The sequence below is a fragment of the Microchirus variegatus genome, assembly GCF_963457635.1.
Source record: "Microchirus variegatus genome assembly, chromosome: 9".
NCBI lineage: Eukaryota > Metazoa > Chordata > Actinopteri > Pleuronectiformes > Soleidae > Microchirus > Microchirus variegatus.
In genome coordinates this window covers 28,581,185-28,605,452 of record NC_139810.1, presented here as the reverse complement: position 1 = coordinate 28,605,452, position 24,268 = coordinate 28,581,185, and the positions used below count along the sequence as shown (strand labels likewise).

The 24,268-nt window shown below is 40.1% G+C and overlaps 1 protein-coding gene across 1 annotated transcript in view; it reads left to right on the top strand.

Annotated features, from left to right (window-relative positions):
- The window catches only part of LOC310932258 (rap1 GTPase-activating protein 1-like), a gene marked incomplete at both ends in the record, with an annotated part of 64,436 nt that extends 40,664 nt beyond the window's left edge, over nt 1–23,772 (top strand). Inside the window, 21 exons of the mRNA XM_083895551.1 lie at nt 1,430–1,465; nt 3,681–3,728; nt 4,205–4,243; nt 5,786–5,977; nt 7,219–7,322; nt 8,316–8,394; nt 8,498–8,551; nt 8,708–8,791; nt 10,798–10,898; nt 12,002–12,131; nt 13,096–13,323; nt 13,425–13,511; nt 13,608–13,748; nt 15,095–15,226; nt 17,572–17,649; nt 19,044–19,153; nt 19,245–19,364; nt 19,495–19,612; nt 20,481–20,595; nt 22,012–22,091; nt 23,680–23,772. Coding sequence (XP_083751677.1) covers nt 1,430–1,465; nt 3,681–3,728; nt 4,205–4,243; nt 5,786–5,977; nt 7,219–7,322; nt 8,316–8,394; nt 8,498–8,551; nt 8,708–8,791; nt 10,798–10,898; nt 12,002–12,131; nt 13,096–13,323; nt 13,425–13,511; nt 13,608–13,748; nt 15,095–15,226; nt 17,572–17,649; nt 19,044–19,153; nt 19,245–19,364; nt 19,495–19,612; nt 20,481–20,595; nt 22,012–22,091; nt 23,680–23,772 — 2,169 coding nt within the window. The remainder of the gene's footprint in view (nt 1–1,429; nt 1,466–3,680; nt 3,729–4,204; nt 4,244–5,785; nt 5,978–7,218; nt 7,323–8,315; nt 8,395–8,497; nt 8,552–8,707; nt 8,792–10,797; nt 10,899–12,001; nt 12,132–13,095; nt 13,324–13,424; nt 13,512–13,607; nt 13,749–15,094; nt 15,227–17,571; nt 17,650–19,043; nt 19,154–19,244; nt 19,365–19,494; nt 19,613–20,480; nt 20,596–22,011; nt 22,092–23,679) is intronic.
- Between the last annotated feature and the right edge of the window lie 496 nt (nt 23,773–24,268).

The window sequence follows — 24,268 nt, the reverse complement described above, 5'->3', positions numbered from 1 at the left end:
TGCACACCTCTATGTGTGATAATTAATGTATTTTATTCAGCTGCCATGAAGAAATAACCAAAGGAATAACAAACTGAAAGTAATTCTACTTAAAATGAGTTGAAAACGGGTATTTTATGCTTAATAAATATAGCGCGTGTTGGGTCTGAACCTTTCCATATAACATAAAATGTGAGAAGAAAACATAGTCGATAATGATCATGTAGCTAATGGAAGAGTTAACGCTTCAGTACTTGTATCTAGATTCAATATTCAAATAGTTAATTGTCCTATGTACAGGAAGAAAACAATCTAATAAATGTAAATCAACTGGCCATAAAATCCTCCTAATATGTCACAGAGACTCAGGAATAATGTTCATATAACAAACTGAACTCACCAACAACAACAGTACAGACAAAATATTTGCATAAAAAAAAATATTTTGCAGACTGCAAATCATGTTTATGTTTTGAAATCATGTTTTGGCGTCATGTGGCGCCACCTACCGCCGTCTACCAATCATTGCAGTCAATAGAGTCTCAGCTGCCGAGCAACCACGGGTTGCCAGGTACGTCAGAAAAGGAAACCTAACAGACCTCTCTTTTTTTTCCCTTTTTTTTTTGAATGTAGTAACAGTTTTTGGCCACATTCTTACATATGGCACCTTTAAGTCATAAAATAACACAATAAGGGCAGTATACCTGGAAATGCAATAGAAATAGACAAATGTTATATACAATGAATTATGCAACATGACAATTATATGTATATCTGTGCATGTTGTGCAAAAAAATTCTATACATTGAATTTAATAATGTCAGAGGCAAATAAAGCTAATATATACAGTATATTGGGGGGGGGCGGGGGGGGGGGTTAAATCTCATAGGAGTTAAATGTGTTTTCCTGTCAATGCACATAGAGATGGGGCAAGAATCAAACTGGTGTAATGAGATTCATTCCTGTAGATTTTAAATGTATGTACTTGTTTTATTGAACCTTTGTTTACCTGGGAAACTCCCACTAAAATAAAAAATAGTTTATTTATTGAACTGGAGACCTGGCCAACACAGGCCAACAAGTAAAACAAATAAAAGTTCCACACACAAACACAATGTCAAATAAAATGAAGAGAGCTATCAATCAACAGGGGAGGTTTAAAAAAATGCAGTACAGCATGCTCTGTACTGCAGGTGCAAAACATACACAAAAGCCATTTTGCTAATTTTCCCTGCAGGCATTTGAAACTGACTGTTGTTCAGTTCTTCGCTGCTTAACACAGACACATGAATGATGAGGGAGTAAACCCAAATAAACATCAACATTCACCAGTAACAGTGATGAGTCAAAGCTTGAACCTCGGTGATGCAGGGATGAACTACTGTCGAGCATACAAAGTATTCACAAAGCGGGGAATTGACCTTAAAACATTTCACTCTCCTCTCCCCAGACCACAGACTTATTTGCAATGATTGAAAAGATGCAGGTAAGAAGATGATGATGATGAATTCATCTTTCTGTCTTTGTCTCAGGACTCTAAACGTTACTCACCAACCAACCAACCAACCAACTAACCAGTCGGCGTGTCTCTAACTAATCCCACAGCACTCTGACCCTCTGCTCCCACGACAGAGTCTGGGGAATTCAGAGGGAGTTGTCAGTGGATTTAACATCGTCTCACTGTCTCTATTAACATTCAGGTTGTAACACTGGCTGACAGCACTGTAAAGCTTATTATCTCACCTCAAGAAAAAAACCGTCTCCTTGTTTCTCGAGGCTGAGGACGGATGTTTTCTTTTGCGCAGTTATGTTATGTGTTACCAGTTCATGCTGTAGCGCACACAAAAGTAAAACAAATGAATAATAAGTCATAATAGCTTTCACTGTCTGGCTGTTCACTGTATGTATATTTTCAATATTAACTTGGGATGTGATGCTTATATCTGACATGAGTACACAGTACTGTGATTACAGCGCGCTAGACTGTCACCGCCTTTAGTCATCATACATCATTATAAACACGGCTGATTGATCGCTATTGGCGCTTTTCCACGATACAGTTCCAGCGAGACTTGGCACGGCACAGCGCGGCACTACTCGTTTTTGTTTTTTTGTAATGCTGGGCACGCGTGACGCGTTTCCACGACGCGTGACCGAAAAAAGACGCGCGGGACTATCATGTGTACGTGACTCCCGATTGTTAAAATGAGTCTCTAACCCAACGCTAAACTTTAAAAACAGAGGCGCACATGCGCGGCACACAGGTACGCTGGTTATTTGCAGCGCTGCGCTTTTTTCGTTGAATAAACAGACCGCGACTGTAAGCGCTAAAGGAGCTAACGCTGCTAACGGAGCTAGCTGGTAAACGGTGCCTGGACTCCGGTGAAAAACTGCGTTACTTTAGAGACTCATTTTAACAATCGGGAGTCACTTAAACATGATGTCACTCGTGTCTTTTTCCGGTCAGTCGTCATGCATTAGCGTCGACTCCGTTCATGCCAGTAATGCCGTTAACGTGCCCAGCACTAGTTTTTTTTTTGCTTTTCCATTAGTAATAGTACCTGGTACCTAGCATTTTTTTTTGTACCTGCTCTGGTGAGGTTCAAGGCGAGCTGAGGCGATACTACAGGGGACATCGAACGACTGCCGGCCCCTGATTGGTCACAGAGTGTCGTCACCGGAATAGTCATGAGTGCAACGTCCGACACAAGAATCAAACCGAACCGTAGAAAGACTTAAAACTCCTGAAAACATGTCTAATGTAGAAAATATTTTAATATTTAAACAGAGAAGTCTTGTGAATTTAGTGACCACAATCCCAAATTCCCATATTTCAGTTTAGTGAGAGTCTGTGCATGGAAGTGCTGAACAATTCTGTGAACAAATCTTTTTATTTAAATGAGTTTAATGAGTTTAATGAGTCTAACAAGTCACTAGTCACGACAGGTTCATGCAGCCGTGCTATGATGACTCCACCCACGTTGAGGATGTACTATAGTAATGGAAAACGATACCAAACGGCTTGTAAAATCAAGCCGTGCTGTGCGGTGCCATGTCGTGCTGGGACTGTATCGTGGAAAAGTCATTCGTGCTACAAAGCAAACCCCGAATGATTCCTGCACTCCTGTTTTTTTGAAAAGTCATTAAAAACCGCTCACACCTTAGTCTTGGTTTTGATACTTTGACGTTATAATACCACGATAAACCGGCCCAGACATGATACAGGGTACGATGATATACTCTATCTGCTTCCTCGCTCTTGCAGCGACACCTCATCGTATCGCTGCACCTCATCTGCATCACTCCCTCTTATTACTCTCTTTCATGAGTATCACTCAGCTCTGCATCTTTGTAATCACCCACAATTTTCTTTTTCATTATCACACTTCTTCCTGATGTGCGACGACAGACTTTCCCATCAAACGCCTGCTCTCTAGTATCCTGCAGTTTGTCTGTCAGTGTTCCCGCTTCCTAATGTCTTTCTTCACCCGTCTGTTCCTCTCTGACTTTGCCTGCTTGCACAAATCTACTGAGGGACTGAGAACACGTTCTGTTACGTGACACGATCGAACATTTATGTTCCGTTTGTATGTGCGGTTGTTTTGTATTGACTTTTTAAATGCGAGGCCAATGCTGCTGTTACGGGGCGTTGAGCGCCGACACTTTTGCGTGCGGTCGTCTTATCCTCTCCTCTCTTTCAGGGCAACAGAATGGATGAACAGCGATGCGCCTTCCCTCCCCCGCTCAAGGTATGACTGTGCACGGAGAGACGACACATTATTGTGGTCATTGTTTACATCTGTGTTAGTCATAATAAAATGAAATGTTCTCACCATTTGTATTTATTTAATAGAAAGTGTGTGAGTAATAGAAGATATAAGACAATATGATGTTTGTAGGTCAAAAACTCTGCATATATGTAAATATATATATATATATATATATATATATATATATATATATATATATATATATATATATATATATATTATGGAGGATCATGACGTCTATTAAACATGCATCACTAACACATTTCTAAGAGGCTGAACTGACTCCCATTGCATAACAGTTGTGCAGTTACTGAAACGGTGTCCTGCGGGATTACAGAGTTGGACTGACTGCATTGGTTATTTTCTGCATTTGATGTCAGAACAAACAAACACTTGTTCTTGTTTTTTTCCTGTTTTTGTTTTTTTTTCCTTTTTTCTCTTTATTATTTATTCAGACTGAGGAGGACTACATTCCATACCCAAGTGTCCATGAGGTACGATGTGCTGCAGTAACACTTCATGGGAATGTGTGTATCTTTCAGAAATCAATCCAGTTTCCTCTCACCCTCCTGTCCTTATATTACTGTTACACCCGTCTATAAATGCAAGGAATGTCTGTCTGTCTGTTAATAGCATAACTGTCCAATGGGACAGGCTTCAAATTTGGCACTTTACACACACACACACAGTATTTGTAGTGAGGACACTCCTTTTAGCCTATCATTAACCATCACAACTAATGGCGTGTTTCCATCGAGTAGAACAGTTAGTAACAGTACGGTATGTACCTACTTAAAGTAGACGTATTACACCCTGTTTCTCCAAGTTAACCTAGTTCCCTGGTGTCATAATGAACATGTCTGTGACGTGTTTTGGTCAAAATACCTTAAGGATGAAGCACCACAGCAGTTCAATCACTCTGCCAAAACAGCCTTGTTTCAGAACGCTTGCTTTCGAGCGCCTGTCTCTTTAAATATGCAAATGAGACACAGGAAACTACGTCAGCGTCACTGAGGCTCCACTGGATCCACGTATCCACTGGACACGTAAATCCTCTGAGGCTGGAAGTTTGTGTAGAACTCTGTGCTGCACTGTGCAGTCAAGAATAGAACATTTCGCCGACTTAGGCTCTTCCGGATACTATTGCCCTCGTCTGCACTCTCTGGTTTTTTAGGGACAAAGCTGAGCTCCGTGAGACAACAATTCCAAGAATGTCTCACTGTGACGTAGCAACGAGTGCAGAAGTCAACGTCGCGTGTTTTAATCAGAATCAGAATCAGAATCAGAATACTTTATTAATCCCCGGGGGGAAATTGTTTTTGTTCCAGATGCTCTGTGCAAAGTAAGAAGAAATACAGCACGAGGAAACGAGAGCTAGATATACAGATGTAAATAATATAAAATAAAATAAAATAAGACAGTGAAATAGACAATAAGCTAAATAAATTAAAATAAAATATACAATAAACAATAAAACAATAAAATAAACAAAACTAAAAATAAAATACAATAATAAGTAGACAATCTGGGAATATACACAATATACAGTGAATGTAAGTATAAACAAATGAAAGAAATGAGATGAGAATGGGTAAAGTTTGTTTGTTGTTTGTCACTTTAGGGCCTCCAGAGTCACAAAGTATTAACATGATTAAAACACTACATATTAACATGGAAATAGAACACAGTACACATCCTGTTTTCCAAGTAAAGGTGCTGTTTGCAGTTGAAACACAAGCCTGACTGAGGGCTTTACCGTTCCAAACCGTACTGTACCAAGCTAAACTGTACCATAACCAAACCCTAATCCTTACCCTAAAAACCTAAAGTCTTAACCCTGAAAAAGCCCCTTTTCAACAGGCTATTAATCACATATTTGTGGGACAGGCTTCAAACATGGCAGGTGACTCACAAAGGTCACCCGTGTCTGCATTGTTTGTTGACATTGTTTGGATAAGAGATGCAAAGGGAACGGGGGGGAAGTTTGACATAATTCTGTGTATCATCCACTTTGCTGTGTTGCATTTCCGTGACAGGTGTTGGGCAGAAGAAGCCCCTTCCCTCTCATCCTCCTGCCTCAGTTTGGCGGATACTGGATCGAGGGCACCAACCACGAGCTGAGCGACGCTCCGGACTCAGAGCAGGTGCAGCCTCTGTCGCCAAACAGCCGCACCAAGCTGGAATGTAACACGACTGCCACGCTCTACCGGAAACACTTCCTGGGCAAGGTGAGTGACGGGAAAAAATGTCGGCTGAAGCTCAGTTTCTTACCTGCGCAGAAGAAAACTACACAAAAAAATCAAAATTATAAAAATTAAATTCCTCTTATTTTCTTTGTGCATCTAAAAATTTCAAGCATTTTAACGGCAGACCCTCGTTTTCCCTAATCCTCTGGTTAAGACATGTGAGAGGGGTAGTAAGGCATTTAAGATTTGGTATTTTGTTTTGTTTTGTTACCCACAGTTCACTCAGTTTAGCGATTTCAATAGCAAAATTGTTTTCTATAGATCTCCATCCATCCTTTACATTACTTTTGTTGTTGGAATAATACACATCCCCTTATATGGACATCCTGGGGGTGTGTGTGTGTTAATAGGTTACATATCAGGCTTTATAAAAATGCATTTTTTTCGTCTTGAATCAAACTTCTTGATGATTTCTTTTAAAACGCATATATTTTTTTAATATTTTTTTTTTAAATCGGGAAAAATTAATTGTGCAAAAGTCACAAAAATAGACTGTTTTTCTTTTATTTCTGTTCCTAAAAATGAGCCAAACAAACTTTGAACTGTGACGTATTATCCAAATTTCACTAATTCCATCTGATTTGGATTAGTTTTTTGTAGTTTTTGCTAGTGAAAATTAATGATTTCCTATAGTTTGTGCTGGAAAAAAAAGATGTTACCTTATACTGCACATTGCTCTGTGTTCTAAGGGTTAAGGCTGCAGTTAAATACAATGACACAAAGATCAAACAATCATGTTTTTCTTTTCATTAATTAAGTCACATCTATTTTAAAAGGCGTCCTCTATTAATTCTCTCCACACGACTGCAGTTATGTCCTCGTTACGACGGCTCCCTCCTCCTCAAACGAGCCACGCTCCTCTAATAGAATTTTTCATGATCAATGTCAATTTCACTTCTCGCTCGGTGCAGTAATCAAATGAAGATGCAATGAGCAAATCCCGGCGGACAAACTAACCACTGACGGGCACCATGCACTCTCACTGTCGGCCACCACATACGATGTTATAATGAAGATGCATTAGGCTTTGGCCACCTGCGCTCTCTCCTCTGTCTCCGTCAAACACACACATACGAGCATGTCTGATGTGACTTTAGTCTGGGATGAGCTGCAGAAGAAAAGCTGCACAGAATGGAAACGTGTAATGATTTGAGTGTTGCACATACACACACACACACACACACACACAAGCGTGTGACTGTATCTGTGCTCTGTGCCCTCAGGAACACTTTAATTACTATTCAGTGGACGGTGCCCTCGGACACATGGTGTTCTCCCTAAAGTACGATGTGATGGGCGGGCAGGAACATCTCCGGCTAATGCTCAGGTAAACGTGTGTTATGCAAACCTCACCTCTGGGTTATTGTAGTTAACCAAAACTAAGTCTAGAACTATGGTGAAACTGTTAGTTAACTGAAATAAAAAAGAAAAACAAAGCAAAACAAAAACCCGAATTATAGATAAATTCAGCTTCGTCTTCGTTTTTCCACAACTTCATTCTGGAATACAGACCATTTGAAGTTTTACGTTTGATGAACAGAAATTAATATTTTTATGCTGCGTCCCCCATCTGAAAACAGGCTCTGTCAAGCAATACTATCAGACCTACCTTCGTTTTTTCCACAACTTCATTCTGGAATAAAGACCATTTGAAGTTTTAGGTTTGATGAACAGAAATTAATATTTTTATGCTGCGTCCCTCATCTGTAAACAGGCTCTGTCAAGCAATACTATCAGACCTACCTTTAATTTTTCCAAAAACTTGACGTTTTTACTTTTGATTTAACTTCAGGTGTTAAAGGTTAAAGAATGAAATTAAAGGATTTGATAATCCATATTTGGTGTCACACATTCTTTCATCTTGTTCAGTGTCTACAAGTCAAGGCTTTCTCTTAATACCTGAAAAACTAAACTGAAACTAGTAAATTCCTCAGAATAAAAAACTAAAACGACTAAATCGTTTGTTGAATGAAGTAAAACTAAACTGCAATTAAAAAAAAGCAAACTCAAAAACTAAATAAAGATAAAAACTAAACTACATTTCAACTACTATATTACTATAATAACCTTGATACCACAGTGTTTCATGTTGGGGGGGAAAAAAACATCTGCCATTGACTGAATGAACAAGCTGCACGTTAGTTATCGTAAGAGTCGTAAAGCTGGAGTGTGTCAACATCACGGTGGCTTTCACAGCAGGGGAACAGATGGACTATTTAGTCCACTGAGTGAGTGGAGTGGGTGGGGGAAGTCAAATGATAGTCCACACTAGATCATGTCATTTCTATCTGACACATTCTGTTTTATGACTTCACTGTAGGACCAAACTGAAAACCTACCATGATGTGATCCCCATTTCCTGTTTGACAGAATTCCCTAATGTGGTGCAAATGGCCAAGGTGAGACGAGGACACTTTTTTTTCTTCTTTTTTAAATGATGACGATGCAAAGTTTGTCTGTTCGATGTTCTCATTTATTTGTATTTTCTTTTTTTAATCCAAGCTTGTCTGTGAAGAGGTCAACGTGGACCGCTTTGTTCCGGTCCTTTATCCAAAAGTAAGATCTGCTTTGGTTTTTGCAGTTGCATCTGCACTAGAAACATTAATTGTCAGTCAGTCAAAGTGTCATCTTATATTTGCTCAAAGTGTTTGAAGATTGTGGATTTCAGTACATGAAGAAAGCCTCTAATATTTGCTTATGATTCATTTACAGGCTTCAAGACTTATAGTCACCTTCGATGAACATGTGATCAGCAACAATTTCAAATTCGGGGTCGTCTATCAAAAGTTTGGACAGGTAAGCTTCTTAAATTAATGTCCGTGTAAGCCAACAGTAAAGATGGGATTGTTCTGTAAAAAGTAATCCTTCACTTTCACAAAAGCATTGGTTCTCAAAGTGCGGCCCGGGGGCCAATGGCGGCCCGCAGAAACATTTCTGGCGGCCCCGCAATGAATTACAGTAGATAGTTTTAATCCAGGAGCTACTAAGCTTGTTAAATGTTTATTGGACATTACTGGATACAGACCAATAAGTGTAAACTGTACAACTGTATTTACTATGTCATCAAATTTTGGATGACATAGTGACACAGTATAGTATGACATTTTTTGTCAAATTTTGGACCAATTTTTTTTGAAATTTTTTTTCAAATGGGACGGCATATGTCATTTTTGTCAAATTTTGGACAAAAAATTTTTTTGAAAAAAATTGTCAAATTTGGGACGCCATATATGTAATTTTTGTCAAATTTTGGACCAAATTTTTTTGAAAAAAAATTCAAATATGGGATGGCATATATGTCATTTTTGTCAAATTTTGGACCAACATTTTTTTTGAAAAAAATTGTCAAATTTGGGACGGCATATGTAATTTTTGTCAAATTTTGGACCTAATTTCTTTTTTGAAAAAAATTGTCAAATTTGGGACGACATAGTATTGTACAACGTTTTTGTCAAATTTTGGACCAAAAACTTTTTTCCCCAAAAATTGTAAAATTCTGAACGACTAAAAATTGTCACGTTTTGGACAATGTAGTATAGTATGTCGGTTTTGTCAAATTTTGGATGCCGTAGTTATTACAAATGGGATTTCTTACAGTTTTTTTTTCCGTTTTTTTCCCTTTGGCGGCCCTCAGTCCAATGTTGGGTTCTTAAATTGGCCCTCAGGTATCAAAACTTTGAGAACCCCTGCTGTAAAGCATCTACGATACACTCTTAGAAATAAAAGTGCTCAGTAGAACCATATAAGGTTCTTCGGCTTGTCCTCATAGGGGAACCCTTAGTGTTACCAGGAACCCTTTTAAAACCCTTTACTCAGGATAGGGGTTTTCTCTGGATCAAAATGGTTCTTACTGGAACCATTAGAGTGACCAGGAACCCTTGACAAAACAAATGGTTCCAGGTAGAACCTCAGCCCTTGTAGAAGAACATTTTTGGAACCCTTATTTCTAAGAGTGTACATCACCTTGAGTCTTAATTATGTCTCTCGGTGTAGCCCAACACTCCCTTTTGTCTCGTTTTCTGGGGCAATCACAGCCTTCTTGTTTACTGCGCGGCAGACGGACAGAAGACGGAGGATCTATTAAACGCTTTTGCTGAGAGCACTTTGCCTTTAAATAGAGAACCTGAATGTATATTGATCTGCACTGTCGGTCCCTTAAAGCCTGGAGCAGTTTAAGTGTGTTGATAAATACACTGCGAATGAGCCGAGCGTCATTTCACGACGGCCCCTAAGGACCCGCTGGTCACCGCTCAGAACGTTTTCTATTCTAAAGGAGTGCGATGGTTGGGTTAGCGTCGCGCATAAGGAAATAAAAGAGAAATACTCAACAGGAAACAGGAGCTTCTCCTCGGGCAATGTTTCAGTGTGTTTATTTTGAGGCCATGTGACGATAAGAACTAATCAAGCCTCCATCACAGATGATCGTTACTGCTCCTAACATGCTGTTATCTGCCGCTTTAATTGATCGAAGCCTCATTCGTGGTCTCAAATGCAAATTCAGTGTGTTTGAACAAGAGCAGCGTAACACAAAAGACACGCACTTTACTTTACCGGCTTCCTGTTATTGACCTCACTGACGTGTTGCGGTAAAAAAAAAAAACACACACCTGATATAAAATTCTCAAAAAGAAAAACTTTTTCTTCTTTTTTTTTTTTTTCAGTCTGCTGCTTAAAAGTTTTTAATTTTTAATGCGCGTCATTAATAATGGAGACGACTGTGCAAAGCTGAGGGATTTAAACTGTGAAATATAATTTGGTCCTTAAAGCCGTGGGTTTTATGTGGGTTTTTTGATTGATTACAGACTTCAGAGGAAGAGCTGTTTGGCAACAGTGAAGAGAGTCCTGCCTTTGTAGAATTCCTGGCGTTTTTAGGAGAAAAAATTGAGCTGCACAACTTTAAAGGGTAAGAAGTTTGTTTCTTAGCGTTGATTATGAACAGTGTTTTTGTGCTGCAGTGTTAAACTTTTGTAGTTGATGATGTTTATTATTCTGCCTTCGTGAAGAGAAAGTATCATTTGTATGATGCGTCCTTCATCTGAAAACAGGCCGTGTCAAGCAATACTATCAGACCTGAGGGAGAGTTTGTGTGGGAATTCATTTTTAAAACATTTCATGGCCAATTCTTTGTGTTTTCAGTCATGCTTCTTACTTAACTTTCACCATTGCTGTTGCCTCTGTCTTTCTTGGCCATAGATTGTATATAAAAATGGACGTAGTTTTCTGGTTTCAAAACAAATTGCGATTTTTGAAGCCTTGAGATTGAGAAATTTCACCTTTACTATGACTTTTTGTTGTCAGTTACACTGGTTTCCACTTGTATGAGCTGTGTTTTAAAGTATTTTCCTCTAAAGTGGGGCCGACATTTTCAAAATAATCATTATATTCTATTGAAGAAATACGATAACTAGTGATTTTGACCATTCATGCCCTGGGAAAAAAATTTTTTAACGACATTGGGAATCAAGTGAGAAGTTGGCTTATGTTTCAAACATTTTTTGCGAAACATAGATGATTGAAGAGTCATAACTAAACTGTAGACATACTTGCTGACTAGACAAATGTAATTATTTGATCTGTTTTTCCTTTTTTTTTTATATATTATTTTTCTTTATTTATTTATATATAAAAAAAGTTATTAGTATTATTTTTGTTATTTATTGTATTTTATTATTTATTTATGTATTTCATTTCTGCCTATTCTGCCTTATCTTACTGTATTTGAAGAAGTATGTAAGTATATTTCTGTGGATATATATACCAGTAATGGGAAATGGGGGGAGGGAGTGGGAGAGGGGCTTGAGTATGTTTTAAAAAAATATATATATATAGTTGTGACCAGTTGAGTCACCCCCTGGTGGCTGTTCAGTATAATTCTTACTTCTGGGTTGGCTTCAGGCAGCAAACTACATTTGACAGCGTAAGCTCTGCGAATGCTGGTCGTGTCCCTGCAGCAGTGGAGCTGCAGTGCTGTCCTTTTTTAATCCCCGCGCCTGTGTGTCTTTTTAGTTTCCGTGGCGGGTTAGACGTGGCTCACGGACAGACCGGCACAGAATCCATCCACTGCAACTACCGCAACAAAGAGGTCATGTTCCATGTGTCCACAAAGCTGCCTTACACAGAGGGGGACACCCAACAGGTACTGTAACACAACACCGGACGAACACACCTTTAATGATTCACTGCAAGCTGCCAGACAGGTTCCCTCTGGCTATTATACCAGTATTTTTGCATGTTGTGCCAAACTGCAGCTGCAGCACACATTTGCAAAGGAAGGACTCGGTGAAAATGTAAATCACATTGTGTTTATGTCTTATTTTCTGCTTATCTGAACAGCAGACCTCCCTCGTAGTCACTTAAAGCTGCATTGCTCAGATAGCCACGTCCTCCTCCTCCTCCTCCTCCTCCTCTACTGCACATATTCATAAACCTGATAAGGCTGATTAATAGCACAAGCCTACACACCGTTTGCTATCCTGCTTTTGCACGGGATGAACAGTGGAAAAGGTGTTGAACACTGGCTCCTTTAGTGCTCCTTTGAGCAATCTTAAGAGGAAACAGCGCTCCCTAGAGGCGCTTCACAAACTCACACGAAGACGAGGCACTGCACGACAACAGCACTGCAGCTGCACTAACCAGTGGCATCTTATGACAAATGTAGTACTATATATATTTACACTGTTTCATAGGGTTTCCTTATGATGTTTCATATGTAGTATTTGCACTGTGGTTCTGAAAAAGTATACAGTATTATTTTTTGTTAAACTTATATTAAATCAGAATCAGAATTCTTTATTGTCATTGTTTTTAGGACAATGAAACACAGTTTAGCAGCTTTCAAGTATAAGGCAATAGGCAATATAAATAGTAAAAATATAAAATTTAATTAAATTACAATTATCTATATATATCTGGTAGTCTGGTGATCTGGTAGTTTTTCCTTACCCTGGTCGAAGGTCTAAGGACAGAGGACGTTACCAACCCTGTGAAGTCCCGTGAGACAAACTATGTTTTGTAAACTGTGGGCTATATAAATAAAGATTGATTAATTGATTGATTGATTGATTGATTGATATATAAGTTGTGTTGCTGTCGTGTTGCAGTTACAGAGGAAGAGGCACATAGGGAACGACATCGTGGCCATCGTGTTCCAGGAAGAAAACACTCCGTTTGTACCGGACATGATCGCCTCCAACTTTCTCCACGGCTACGTCGTGGTCCAAGCGGTCAACCCGTGTTCCGACGATGTTCTCTACAAGGTGTCGGTGACGGCGCGGGACGACGTCCCTTTCTTTGGCCCGGCCCTCCCGAACCCTGCCATCTTCAAAAAGGTGAGCAAACTTGTTGACCGCCTGAACCACCGCGTCTACATCTGCATTTTCTCCCCGTTTATCCTCCTTCATGATTTATGTTGTCATTTGTCTCTGACCAGGGTCCTGAATTCCATGATTTCCTATTCACGAAGCTCATCAACGCTGAGTATGCCTGCTACAAAGCGGAGAAATTTGCCAAATTAGAGGTGAGTTGTTGAGAAAAAAAACTGCATTTGCAGGCCACACATCCATACTTTCAAGACATCCTCTTTGTTTCATGTGCGTCTTTGTTTGTGCGTCAGGAGCGGACGCGGTCGGCCTTGTTGGAGACGCTGTATGAGGAGCTTCACGTGAACAGCCAGGCCATGATGGGAGTCGGAGGAGAGGACGACAAACTTGAAAACGGGAGTGGAGGAGGAGGGGGATTTTTTGAGTCCTTTAAGGTAACTGGAGCGGCTGCAGCAGAGACTGGGGATTCGCACTGACGCACATCTAGGCTTTAGACGCAAAAAAACAAAACAAACGCAGTTTTCTACACAGATTAAAATGTAATTTAAAAATTTCGAACATAGACTTACGGCAACTGGTTAACTCAGTGTAGCATCCATAGATTTTTTTGCTGCATATCCACTGTTGGTTTTCCAGATTCTCTAGGGGGCGACAGTGAAGTGTTTCCAAGACAGATTATTTGTACAGTCTCTCCAGTGCGTGTGTGGGTTTTGTCGATATTTCCTTCTTCACGCCTCCAACAAAACCCACAAAAGACCTCACGTTATCATAACTCACAACCAGGTAGTGGATTAGTTCTTCCTCTCTTTCGCCCCAAAGAAAAATCATTGAAACTGACGTCTATGGTGTTATGTTACCAAATATACTTATATATGAAATGCTCCAATGCTTAGATGGTCAATTCAGAGTCCAGTAATAAAAACCCACAGGTTCAGACGCGGTGGCGTGTTGCTGGGGAGAGAGATTTCATGACCTGTTTACATGCAAACAACCTTGGATAAGTGGCAAAGAATGAATGGATGTGTTTTCTCATCTAACGCTCAACAAGCAAAAAACAACGATGTTATTTATAGAAATATATTCACCAAATGTCATTGTTTCTCGTGTTGCACTAGCATCTACACCGGTTGGCACATGTTTTGTTCTGTGGATGTAACTTTCGGAATGATTCTATGTGCAAAATGCAGGCTGTAAGAGAGTTATTCATCGTCCTCAGAGAGGAGACACTCTGCTGCTCTGTCCTTCTGGCGCACATCACTTGTGGCTTTTTCCAGCTTCCATACGCTTTCTAGCTTTTTGTGCTGCTGTGCTCTCTGCATGTCCAGTCACTTATTAATTAAATCCTTTTTTTTGTTGTTGTTATTGTCCTCATAACAAAGACAATATGGTAGTTATTTTCCACCTTCAGATGCCTCTAACTCTTCACTCTGAAGTGGAAGCTTCCACTTCTCCATGGCTGGTGTTCAAACTCACTGTGATCCGACCTCCGTAGGCCACTCGGCCTCTTCCACGTTCCCCTCTCTCTTCTCTGACTGTCTAACCCTAAACATAATGACTCACGTGAACCTTCCCTGCAGCCTCTTAACCTCAGCCTTGTTCTCTGTCGCTTCGTTGTCTGTCAGGATTAGCGTTAGCCCTGCGCTCTCCTCTCTCTCCCTGTAGTGGTCAGTGTTCGGGGGGCAGAGCTCTGTAGAGCCAGAGGTCTGTACCTCCGTACGGCAATGTCACAGCGGCCGGCGACCATCTGACTGTGTCTCCTCCTCCTCGTCTCTCTCCGTAGCGAGTGATCCGCGGCAGGAGCCAGTCTATGGACGCCACGGGTTTTACTTTCAAGAAGCCACACACAGTCTCCGCTAGCCTGAGCGCCAGCTTATCCCACAACCCTGCAGAGAGCCCCAAATTCCCAGGGATAGTAAGTACAGTCACGCTCCTCCTGGTCTGGAGCTTCCCCCGGGGGCAGCTCTACCAGAGTTCACGCTCTCTCTTCCCTCACTTGCCTGCTGCACTAACTTCTCACGGAAGAAGCGTTGCATAATTTGGTGGAGTGGTTCTGGTTCTGGCTCTCTTGCTCTTACATTGAAAAAAACGGCTGCATATTTTCTGCTACTTCGAGATGGGGTATTTTTGGGGGGCATGAGGTGAAATTCTACTGTTTAATGGTTTTCTTTTGTTGTCTTTACTCAAACTCTCCGTGCATCTGCGGCGCTCTGTTGAATTTTGACGAATGTTGGTTTGTGTGCTCGCACAGTGGTTGAAATCAGAGGCCTCAAACTCAAAATCACCAAGGGGCCAGTGAACTTCCAGGCTGGTCACAAAATTAACTGTTTAGTGTTTAGTTTAGACATTAAATGTATATCTGAAAGTGTTTGATATATAGTACCAACAAGAAAAAAAACACAAGTAAAGAATGAAAACATAAAATCAAAATAACATGTAGATAAAGTGTACTTTTAAAATAAGTGTAGGGCCGCAAGACATCCACTCGGGGGCCGCATGTGGCCCACGGGCCGTGTGTTTGAGACCCCCTGGTTTAAATCATTATTTCATATACTCAACAAAAATATTGTTCTAATGCTCTTTTATACGAACAAATGGTAACACAAATTTTTTTATTAATTAACTAGGTGCTTACTGACATGCATATAAGTAGCATACTAGCCCTTTATTAGTAAATATTAAGCACGTATTAACACCTCATGTAGGAAAAATCTTAGTTCAAGTCGTAATAGAGGTAGAATAAGGTGTTAATATGTGCTTAATGATAACTTAGGGCTCGTATTTGTATTATTGAGCTTCACTTTAATAGCTTTAATACAATAATTCATCCAACTGGCTGGTGACACACACGTATCAAGATGCAGATTAAAGAGTATGATTATACACAATAAAAGGCCACTCTAAAACGTACAGTTCTTTCATGCAACACAGTTTTACACATTTCACCACCACAAGCTGCCTCCAATCCATGAAACACGACAGATGCTTTTTAATTCCTGCCATGTCCGGCAACTTTGTGCACCGTTATTCCACAGAGGCCACAATCAATAACCTGATTAACTCTGACGGGCTCGTTATGAGGCTTTAATTCAGTGCCTAATGAAGGTGTTTCCTTTAAGATAAACTGCACATTTTAGAGTGGCCTTTTATTGTGAAAAAATCATGCTCTTTAATCAGCGTGTCAACATGCAAAGGTGTAGATCTCACTAATGAGAAATAAGACTTTTGTTGGCAGCATATGCAAATCTTACATATTTTACTTAGGGTTAGTGTTGCAATTATTTTTGTTGTTGAGTATACATTGATATTAACATATAATACGGCTCAAATTGAAGGATAAAGGGAACACCTAACACCTAAATCACACATTTATTTTATCTTTAATCGTCCTTCAACTAAAAAAAAAAAAAAAAGGAAAAGCAATATTCAGAATGTGTAGTTGTAGTTTCTTTTCTCATATGATCAGATTGTTCCATATACACTTTAAAATTGTTAATGAATTTGAATTTGGATATTGTGTTTAGCGTATACTGAAAAACCTCTGCACCGGTCATTTATCTTAGTATTTTTATTGTCATTGTAACATAAAATTTAAAATAAAATTTAGTGCAATAATAATAATAAAAAAGATATATCCTAAAAGACACTGCAGCATCCCTTCAGGCAGGTTTGACAACTGTACTCTGTGTGTGTGTTTTAATACTCTGATGGCTGTGGGGGTGAAAACTCTTCTTTCTTCTGTTTTTCAAAGCTCTCTCTCGTCTTGTCTGAATAACTAAAACTTGACTTAACCCCCTGTTGCATTATTGCTGTAATTCAGATTCCACGAGTTGTCAGTGAACGTGACTGACGCTCGCTTTTGCCCATAACCCAGCCGACGTGTAACATATTGTATATGTCGGCCTCTGTTGTTGTTGTTGTTGTTGTTGTTGTTGTTTTTATTTATCTCTTCTTCATCTTTACTCTCACAGGCTCACATGATATAACCTGCTCATCGTTTCTCTCTCTCTCTCTCTCTCTCCATTCAGCTGCCTGTGTGATAAGAAAAAACAATACCTTATATTCTCCAGTTAACATATGCCTTGTATTTTTGTTTGATCGACATGACTCACTGCATGGATTCACATATATATTTGTACTCATGTTTTACCCCCCCCTCTCTCCCCTTTTGTCGTCTCTCATCTCACCCCCCCCCCCCCCCCCGCCCCGGTGTATTCCCCCCCTCTCTCTCTCTCTCTCTCCTCCCTCTCTGTGGCTCAGTCATTGCTTGTTCCAGGCAAAAGTCCCAGTAAATATGGACGTCGAGGCAGTGCCATAGGGATAGGAACAGTAGAAGAGGTTCATGTCTTATTCTAACTTCTCTCGCTTGTCCTTTTTTGCTCCTTTTTGTCTGCATGGTTTCACCGCATCGTGGCTTAGTCCTTAGAACGCAGAGCGTTTCGGGCTGCTTTTTTGTCCCATGATGCTAAAATGGACAGTTAATACAGAGGCTATAAGAATTTAAAATCGGATTGAATTTGGGAAATGTGGGAAACACGTCACAGTTCAAAGTTCACTTGAACAAAAACAAAATAAAAGCGGGTTTATTTTGTGACTTGTGCACAATTAGTGTGACTTGATATCACTGCTAAAAAATGCATTATATAAAATGAATCATAACGTTGACTCGGCAACATAAGACGACACAGAAAACGATTTTTCTGAGGCTGGAACTTTGTGTAGAACTCTGTGCTGCACTGAGCAGCCAAGAATAGAACACTTCCCAGACTTCCGCTCTTCCGGATTTTTTAAAAGCCTGAATATGTGACCTATAAACACACCCCCCCCCCCCCCCCCCCAGGATGTCCATATAAGGAGTTGTGTATTATTCCCATGGCAAATTACCATGGGTGCACCTCTGCGTGAGCACTAAGGGTTAACACTATCCTGGATAGATTTCAGCACTAATCAATATATTGAATAATATTAATATTAATATGATTCTATATTATATGTAACACAGTGTGTATTTTATTGTACAGACAAGATAACAAAAGAAATATTTTCCACATTTTCACACACAACGAACGGCTCTGTGATGTGAGTGTTGCACCTCGTCATTATTGTGACGTATAAAGTCCATACTTTTCTGCACTGTGGGACTTTCCTGTATTGTCACTTTTCCTATGTTACCGTAGTACGTCTTTAGTGTCTGTAGTATTTTTTTTTTTTATGTTTTTGCCTGTGTTGTGTTTTAATCCGTCATTCTCTAATCTGACTAACATTTATGTTAATGACCAAGTTGTGGAGAAATTATGAAAAAGAAAAAAAATCCCCTTCCTTCTCTTTGAAGACACGTCAAAGACCTTTTCAAGTTTTTACATTGAAAAAAAAAAAAAAGGAGGTCGATTGTACAAAGCGGTCGCTGAGATGCATATTTAGTGGTCGGTCCCTTGGGGGCCTTTAAATCCATCTTTCATCTACATCTTCACTGTGCTTTGCTCTTGCTGGAAGACTGACACCAGAGCTTGACATTAAGCTGCTCAATGCATATTTTAACGTTTCCTTCCATCGTAGTAACAAGTCGAGGGGAGAATAAATGATAATAACCACGATTGTCACTCAGTAATGCATAAATGTATTTATTTAAGGTCATGAGATTGATTTTTTTTTGCTACTGTGAGATATTTAAGCGATTAGAAGTGTGTTTATATATCCCTGACGCTGACTGCCTCTCTTCTCTCCCTTGACAGTCTTTGATAATCCCGGGTAAAAGCCCGACAAGGAAAAGATCTGGTCCTTTTAGCGCCAGGCGAAGCAGTGCCATCGGGATCGAAAACATTCAAGAGGTCCAGGAGAAGATGTGAGACGAGACACCGTTTGTTTATCTTTTTGTAAACATTTAAGTAAGGATATAACGACACAATGTCTTTTATTGGTGTCTTTCGTGGCAGTAGAGAGAACTCGCCAAACACCCAGAAGACGCCGGACAGCGGCCACGCGTCTCAAGACCCCAAGTCCGACAATTCGTCCAATCAGAGTTCTCCGGAAGTTCTCACGGCTGCCATGAACAGGTGTGTATGACGCACGTGGTTTTTACGAGCGCGTGCTGCTGCGCGGCGAATGACTGTGTCTCGTAAAATAAGATAAAGGTTTGGCCGTGGTGGAGACTGGTTAAGGGTTTGGTTCTTATCTCGGTGTCAGGGCCGCGTCCATCCCCGAGGATCAAGACCTCTCACGCTCGTCCTCCAACGCCAGCAGCTTCGCCAGCGTGGTGGAGGAAAATGAGACCGAGGCCACAGAAGACTACGACACGGGCATGGTGAGGGATACAGTAGGTGTATATGTGTGTGTGTCATTTGTGTTGGAGTCATGTGTTTGTTTTAAAGTCTAACAGGCGTGTGTGTGTGTGCGTGTGTGTGTTCTTGTACTTGCGGCATACTGAGGACCACTGAGGGCTTTTAACCAACAAAGTGAGGTCATTTTTACGGAGTGAGGACATTTTGGCCGGTCCTCACTTTGTTTTCATTGAAATCACTTCCTTAGGTTGCTATAACATGCTATACTCAACTTTTATGTCAAATTTTGGACAACATTCTTTTTTCAAATTTTGGTCGACATAGTATAGTATGATGTTTGTGTCAAATTTTGGACAAAACATTTAGGGTACATTTTTTTTTTCAAATTTTGGATAAAAAATTTTTTTTAAATTTTGGGTAAAAAAAACATTTTCAAATTTTGGGTAAAAATTTATTTTTCAAAGTTTGGTCGACATTATAGTAAATTATAGTATGACGTTTTTGTCAATTTTGGACCAAAAATTTTGGGTAAAAATGTTTTTTTTAATTTTGGTCGACAGTATGAAATTTTTGTCAAATTTTGCTCAAATTTTTTTTTTGTCAAATTTTTTTTTTTTAAATTTTGGTCGACATAGTATGATGTTTTTGTCAAATTTTGGACCAAAAATTACAACAACAACAAAAAAAAATTGAAAAAGTTTTCCAGCCCTTTTTGCTCTGGGGCTCCACCTGCAGACATTTGATGGTACTGCAACCAGTAGTTCTTTGTAGATGTCATTCATGAAGTGGATATTTGTAATTGTGTTGATTTATAAAGTGGAAATGCCGGTCCTCAGTATGCAGCAAGTACAAGAATGTGTGTGTGTGTGTGTGTGTGTGTACTCTCTATAGGAGAGTTTGTCTTCTGCAGGGACTCCACACAAGCGAGACTCCTTCACCTACAGCAACTGGATGATGGAGGACAGCATCAGCAGCGCCAGCACTGCTAGTTGTGGGAGCTCCCCAGGTGAGACGGGAAAGTCCACTCCTTCATCTCCGATCCATCCAGATCCTTTTGGTTTCACGGGTTCTTCCTGGGGAAACAAACCTCATATTTCAGTTTCCTGAAAAAAAAAAAAAAAGATCATAAATTAATTCTGTAGAAAACAGATGATTTAGAATTTAGATACAAGTTTTTAGCATTTGTTCAAACATCAGGTAAAATAAATACTCTGAACTGTCCCTTTAAGGACCGTAAATATAGCAAGACATAACTTTGAGCTTTGATATAGTAAACATTCATTAACTTAGTCCTCTTTGCGATAACTTAGTCCTCTTTGAGCTAACTTAGTCCTCTTTGAGCTAACTTAGTCCTCTTTGAGATAACTTAGTCCTCTTTGAGATAACGTAGTCCTCTTTCTAACTTAGTCCTCTTTGAGCTAACTTAGTCCTCTTTAAGATAACTTAGTCCTCTTTGAGATAATGTAGTCCACTTTGAGATAATTTAGTCCTCTTTGAGCTAACTTAGTCCTCTTTGAGCTAACTTAGTCCTCTTTGAGCTAACTTAGTCCTCTTTGAGATAACTTAGTCCTCCTTGAGATAACGTAGTCCTCTTTCTAACTTAGTCCTCTTTGAGCTAACTTAGTCCTCTTTGAGCTAACTTAGTCCTCTTTGAGATAATGTAGTCCACTTTGAGATAATTTAGTCCTCTTTGAGCTAACTTAGTCCTCTTTCTAACTTAGTCCTCTTTGAGCTAACTTAGTTCTCTTTAAGATAACTTAGTCCTCTTTGAGATAATGTAGTCCACTTTGAGCTAACTTAGTCCTCTTTGAGATAATGTAGTCCACTTTGAGATAATTTAGTCCTCTTTGAGCTAACTTAGTCCTCTTTCTAACTTAGTCCTCTTTGAGCTAACTTAGTCCTCTTTAAGATAACTTAGTCCTCTTTGAGATAATGTAGTCCACTTTGAGCTAACTTAGTCCTCTTTCTAACTTAGTCCTCTTTGAGATAACATAGTCCTCTTTGAGCTAACTTAGTCCTCTTTGAGATAATGTAGTCCTCTTTGAGATAATTTAGTCCTCTTTGAGATAGCGTAGTCCTCTTTCTAACTTAGTCCTCTTTGAGATAACGTAGTCCTCTTTGAGATAACTTAGTCCTAATTGAGCTTAATTAGTCCTCTTTGAGCTAACTTAGTCCTCTTTGAACTAACTTAGTCCTCTTTGAGCTAAATTAGTCCTCTTTGAGATAACTCAGGGTTAGGGTTAACTCTTTAAAATACCCCATAACCCCATAATGCTATATTTACTATAATACTCAAACTACCAGTCAAAAGTTTAGACAAACGTTTCCATGTACTTGAATTGAATAGTAAGTATTTTCAAAACTTTTGACTGGTAGTGTATATTTACTTGTCTAACACATTGTCTGGACATATATTACTCAGGACCTGGTAAACCAGAGCGAGGAAAGGTGACAGACATTCGAATCAAACTGGAACGACCTTATGATCATCAGTCCTCGTCGGTAAGAACGTCGTCTACCTCCAAATCTCTTTTTGGTCCGTGCATGTTATTTCCCCCCCGAGTGCTTGATATACTTCTATACACCACAGGTTTACTCTCACACTATAGATGCTGCACTGAATCTGTACTGCTGTTTTGCTTGTTTTGCGTGTGCGTTTGCTGCTCTGTTTGTTTGTTTTTTATCAATGTTTGTGCATCTCTGTGTGCAGAACTGTTAGCTCCACACACCCGGTTGTGTCCTGGATCTCCATCTTCAGGTTAGAGTCAATGAGTCAATACTACTTTCATAGTCTGCACACTCCATGGAATTAAACAGTGGAGCAATGGACTGTACAGTATATAACTCAACAAAACAAACCCAATGCTGCTTCCACACTTCATCTGTAAATTGGTGGGATTTTATGTGCAGCTGTTAAAGGAGACATATTATGCAAAATCAACTTTTTAATCATTTTAATCCTTATATTTGGGACTCTGGAGGCCCTAAGAGTAGGCAAAGTGTGAAAAAAGATGACTCACTCATGTTTTTGTGGTCCTCCTCAGTCTAAGTACAGGAGATAAAACTAAGTACAGGAGATATTATTGGCTCCACAGTGCAGCACAGAGTTCTACACAAACTTCCAGCCTCAGAGGATTTACGTGTCCAGTGGATACATTTTATATGTGACGACAATGTGCCGGCAAGAGTCGGCAAATGGTGGCTTTTCCAAATGCTAACTGCTGTTAGCTGCCTAAAGGCCACATTATACATCTCCGACTGCGTATGCGTTATCCGACTGCCACGGAGACGCCTCAAGCCTTTATACTTCTGCGTCCTGGTGACGGACACGCGCTGCAATTTCCCGCCCGATCAGTAGGGGTCGCTGCGCAAGGTTGTTCTGCTACAGGCTACAGTGAGCAATGGCGTCCGAGAAAGAAAGAGAGAGAAAGACTGTTGTTGTTGAAACAGCTGCCGTTTCTCACTTTTCTGTGTGACGGAACGCAGTTTTAAGATAATTTGAGGCGAGAAATTGGCCATTTAGAGTCTAAACATGTGCTGTGTGTGTTAAGATATGACGTATTTATAGTTTGGTGGCGACATTATCGGCGGGGATCAGCTCCGCCCTCTGTGGACGCTCTGTGCTCACTGTGAGCCGGCACAGAGCAGCGTCATCTCGGCCTGTTCCTGAGGACCAATCGCAGCTCTTGTCGTCTCCACACTTAAAAAATATTTCGTGCAGTCGGAGACGACGCAGAGTCTCTGCGTAACCTACGCAGAGCACTTTACGCAGAAGTATAAATTGGGCTTAAGCCTCAGTGACGCTGACGTAGTTTCCTGTGTCTCATTTGCATATTTAAAGAGACAGGCGCTCGAAAGCGAGCGTTCTGAACAGGGCTGTTTTTTGGCAGAGTGATTGAACTGCTGTGGTGCTTCATCCTTAAGGTATCTTGACCAAAGCGTGTCACAGACATGTTCATTAGGACACCATGGAAAGAGGGTATAATATGTCTCCTTTAATATTCTGCAACGGTTTTTAGCAACATTCTGACACCATAATGTGCATTGAGGGCTTTTAGTCTAATGTTGTGTTTCTGTCATGTCTCCAAAGCATTCCCATAAGCCACAGTCCTTCTGGGAGATGAGACAAGTGCAGGTGCTCGCCATGGCCAGTGATGAGAAGGAAGATGATGAGGAAGATTAAATGGAAAGGAGAAACTGCAGGCGGAGCCCGGCCTTCGCCGGCTTCTCAACGAGCGAAACCGGAGGGGAGGAAATACAGAAACCTGGATGACACTGGAGAGAATGACGCACAAAGAGGGGCCAGCTTTTGCACAGTGTCGTTTCCTTCCACTCTTTTCTTTGCCTGTTCGCACACCTGATGCCTCGTCGTACGTACATTTGTTTGTTTGTTTGTTTTCGAACCTGATCGTCGTGTCAAAAAACCTCACATTTGATTTACAATCGTTTTAGTTGTAAAAGATATTAACCCTGGTTTAGTTCCTCTTGTACACGGGGGTTAAGATGGTGCCATTGACGTCTCTGTTGGAAACGAACGTAACGAGATCACTGTTCGGATGGTTTTAACCTCGAGGTTTGAGCTCAATTAAGTTCCTCTGTGATTACATAATACCAAATATTCAGCATCAAATATGAGTATTTTTTCCCATAAAATATCCAATTTTGTGATATCTAATTGT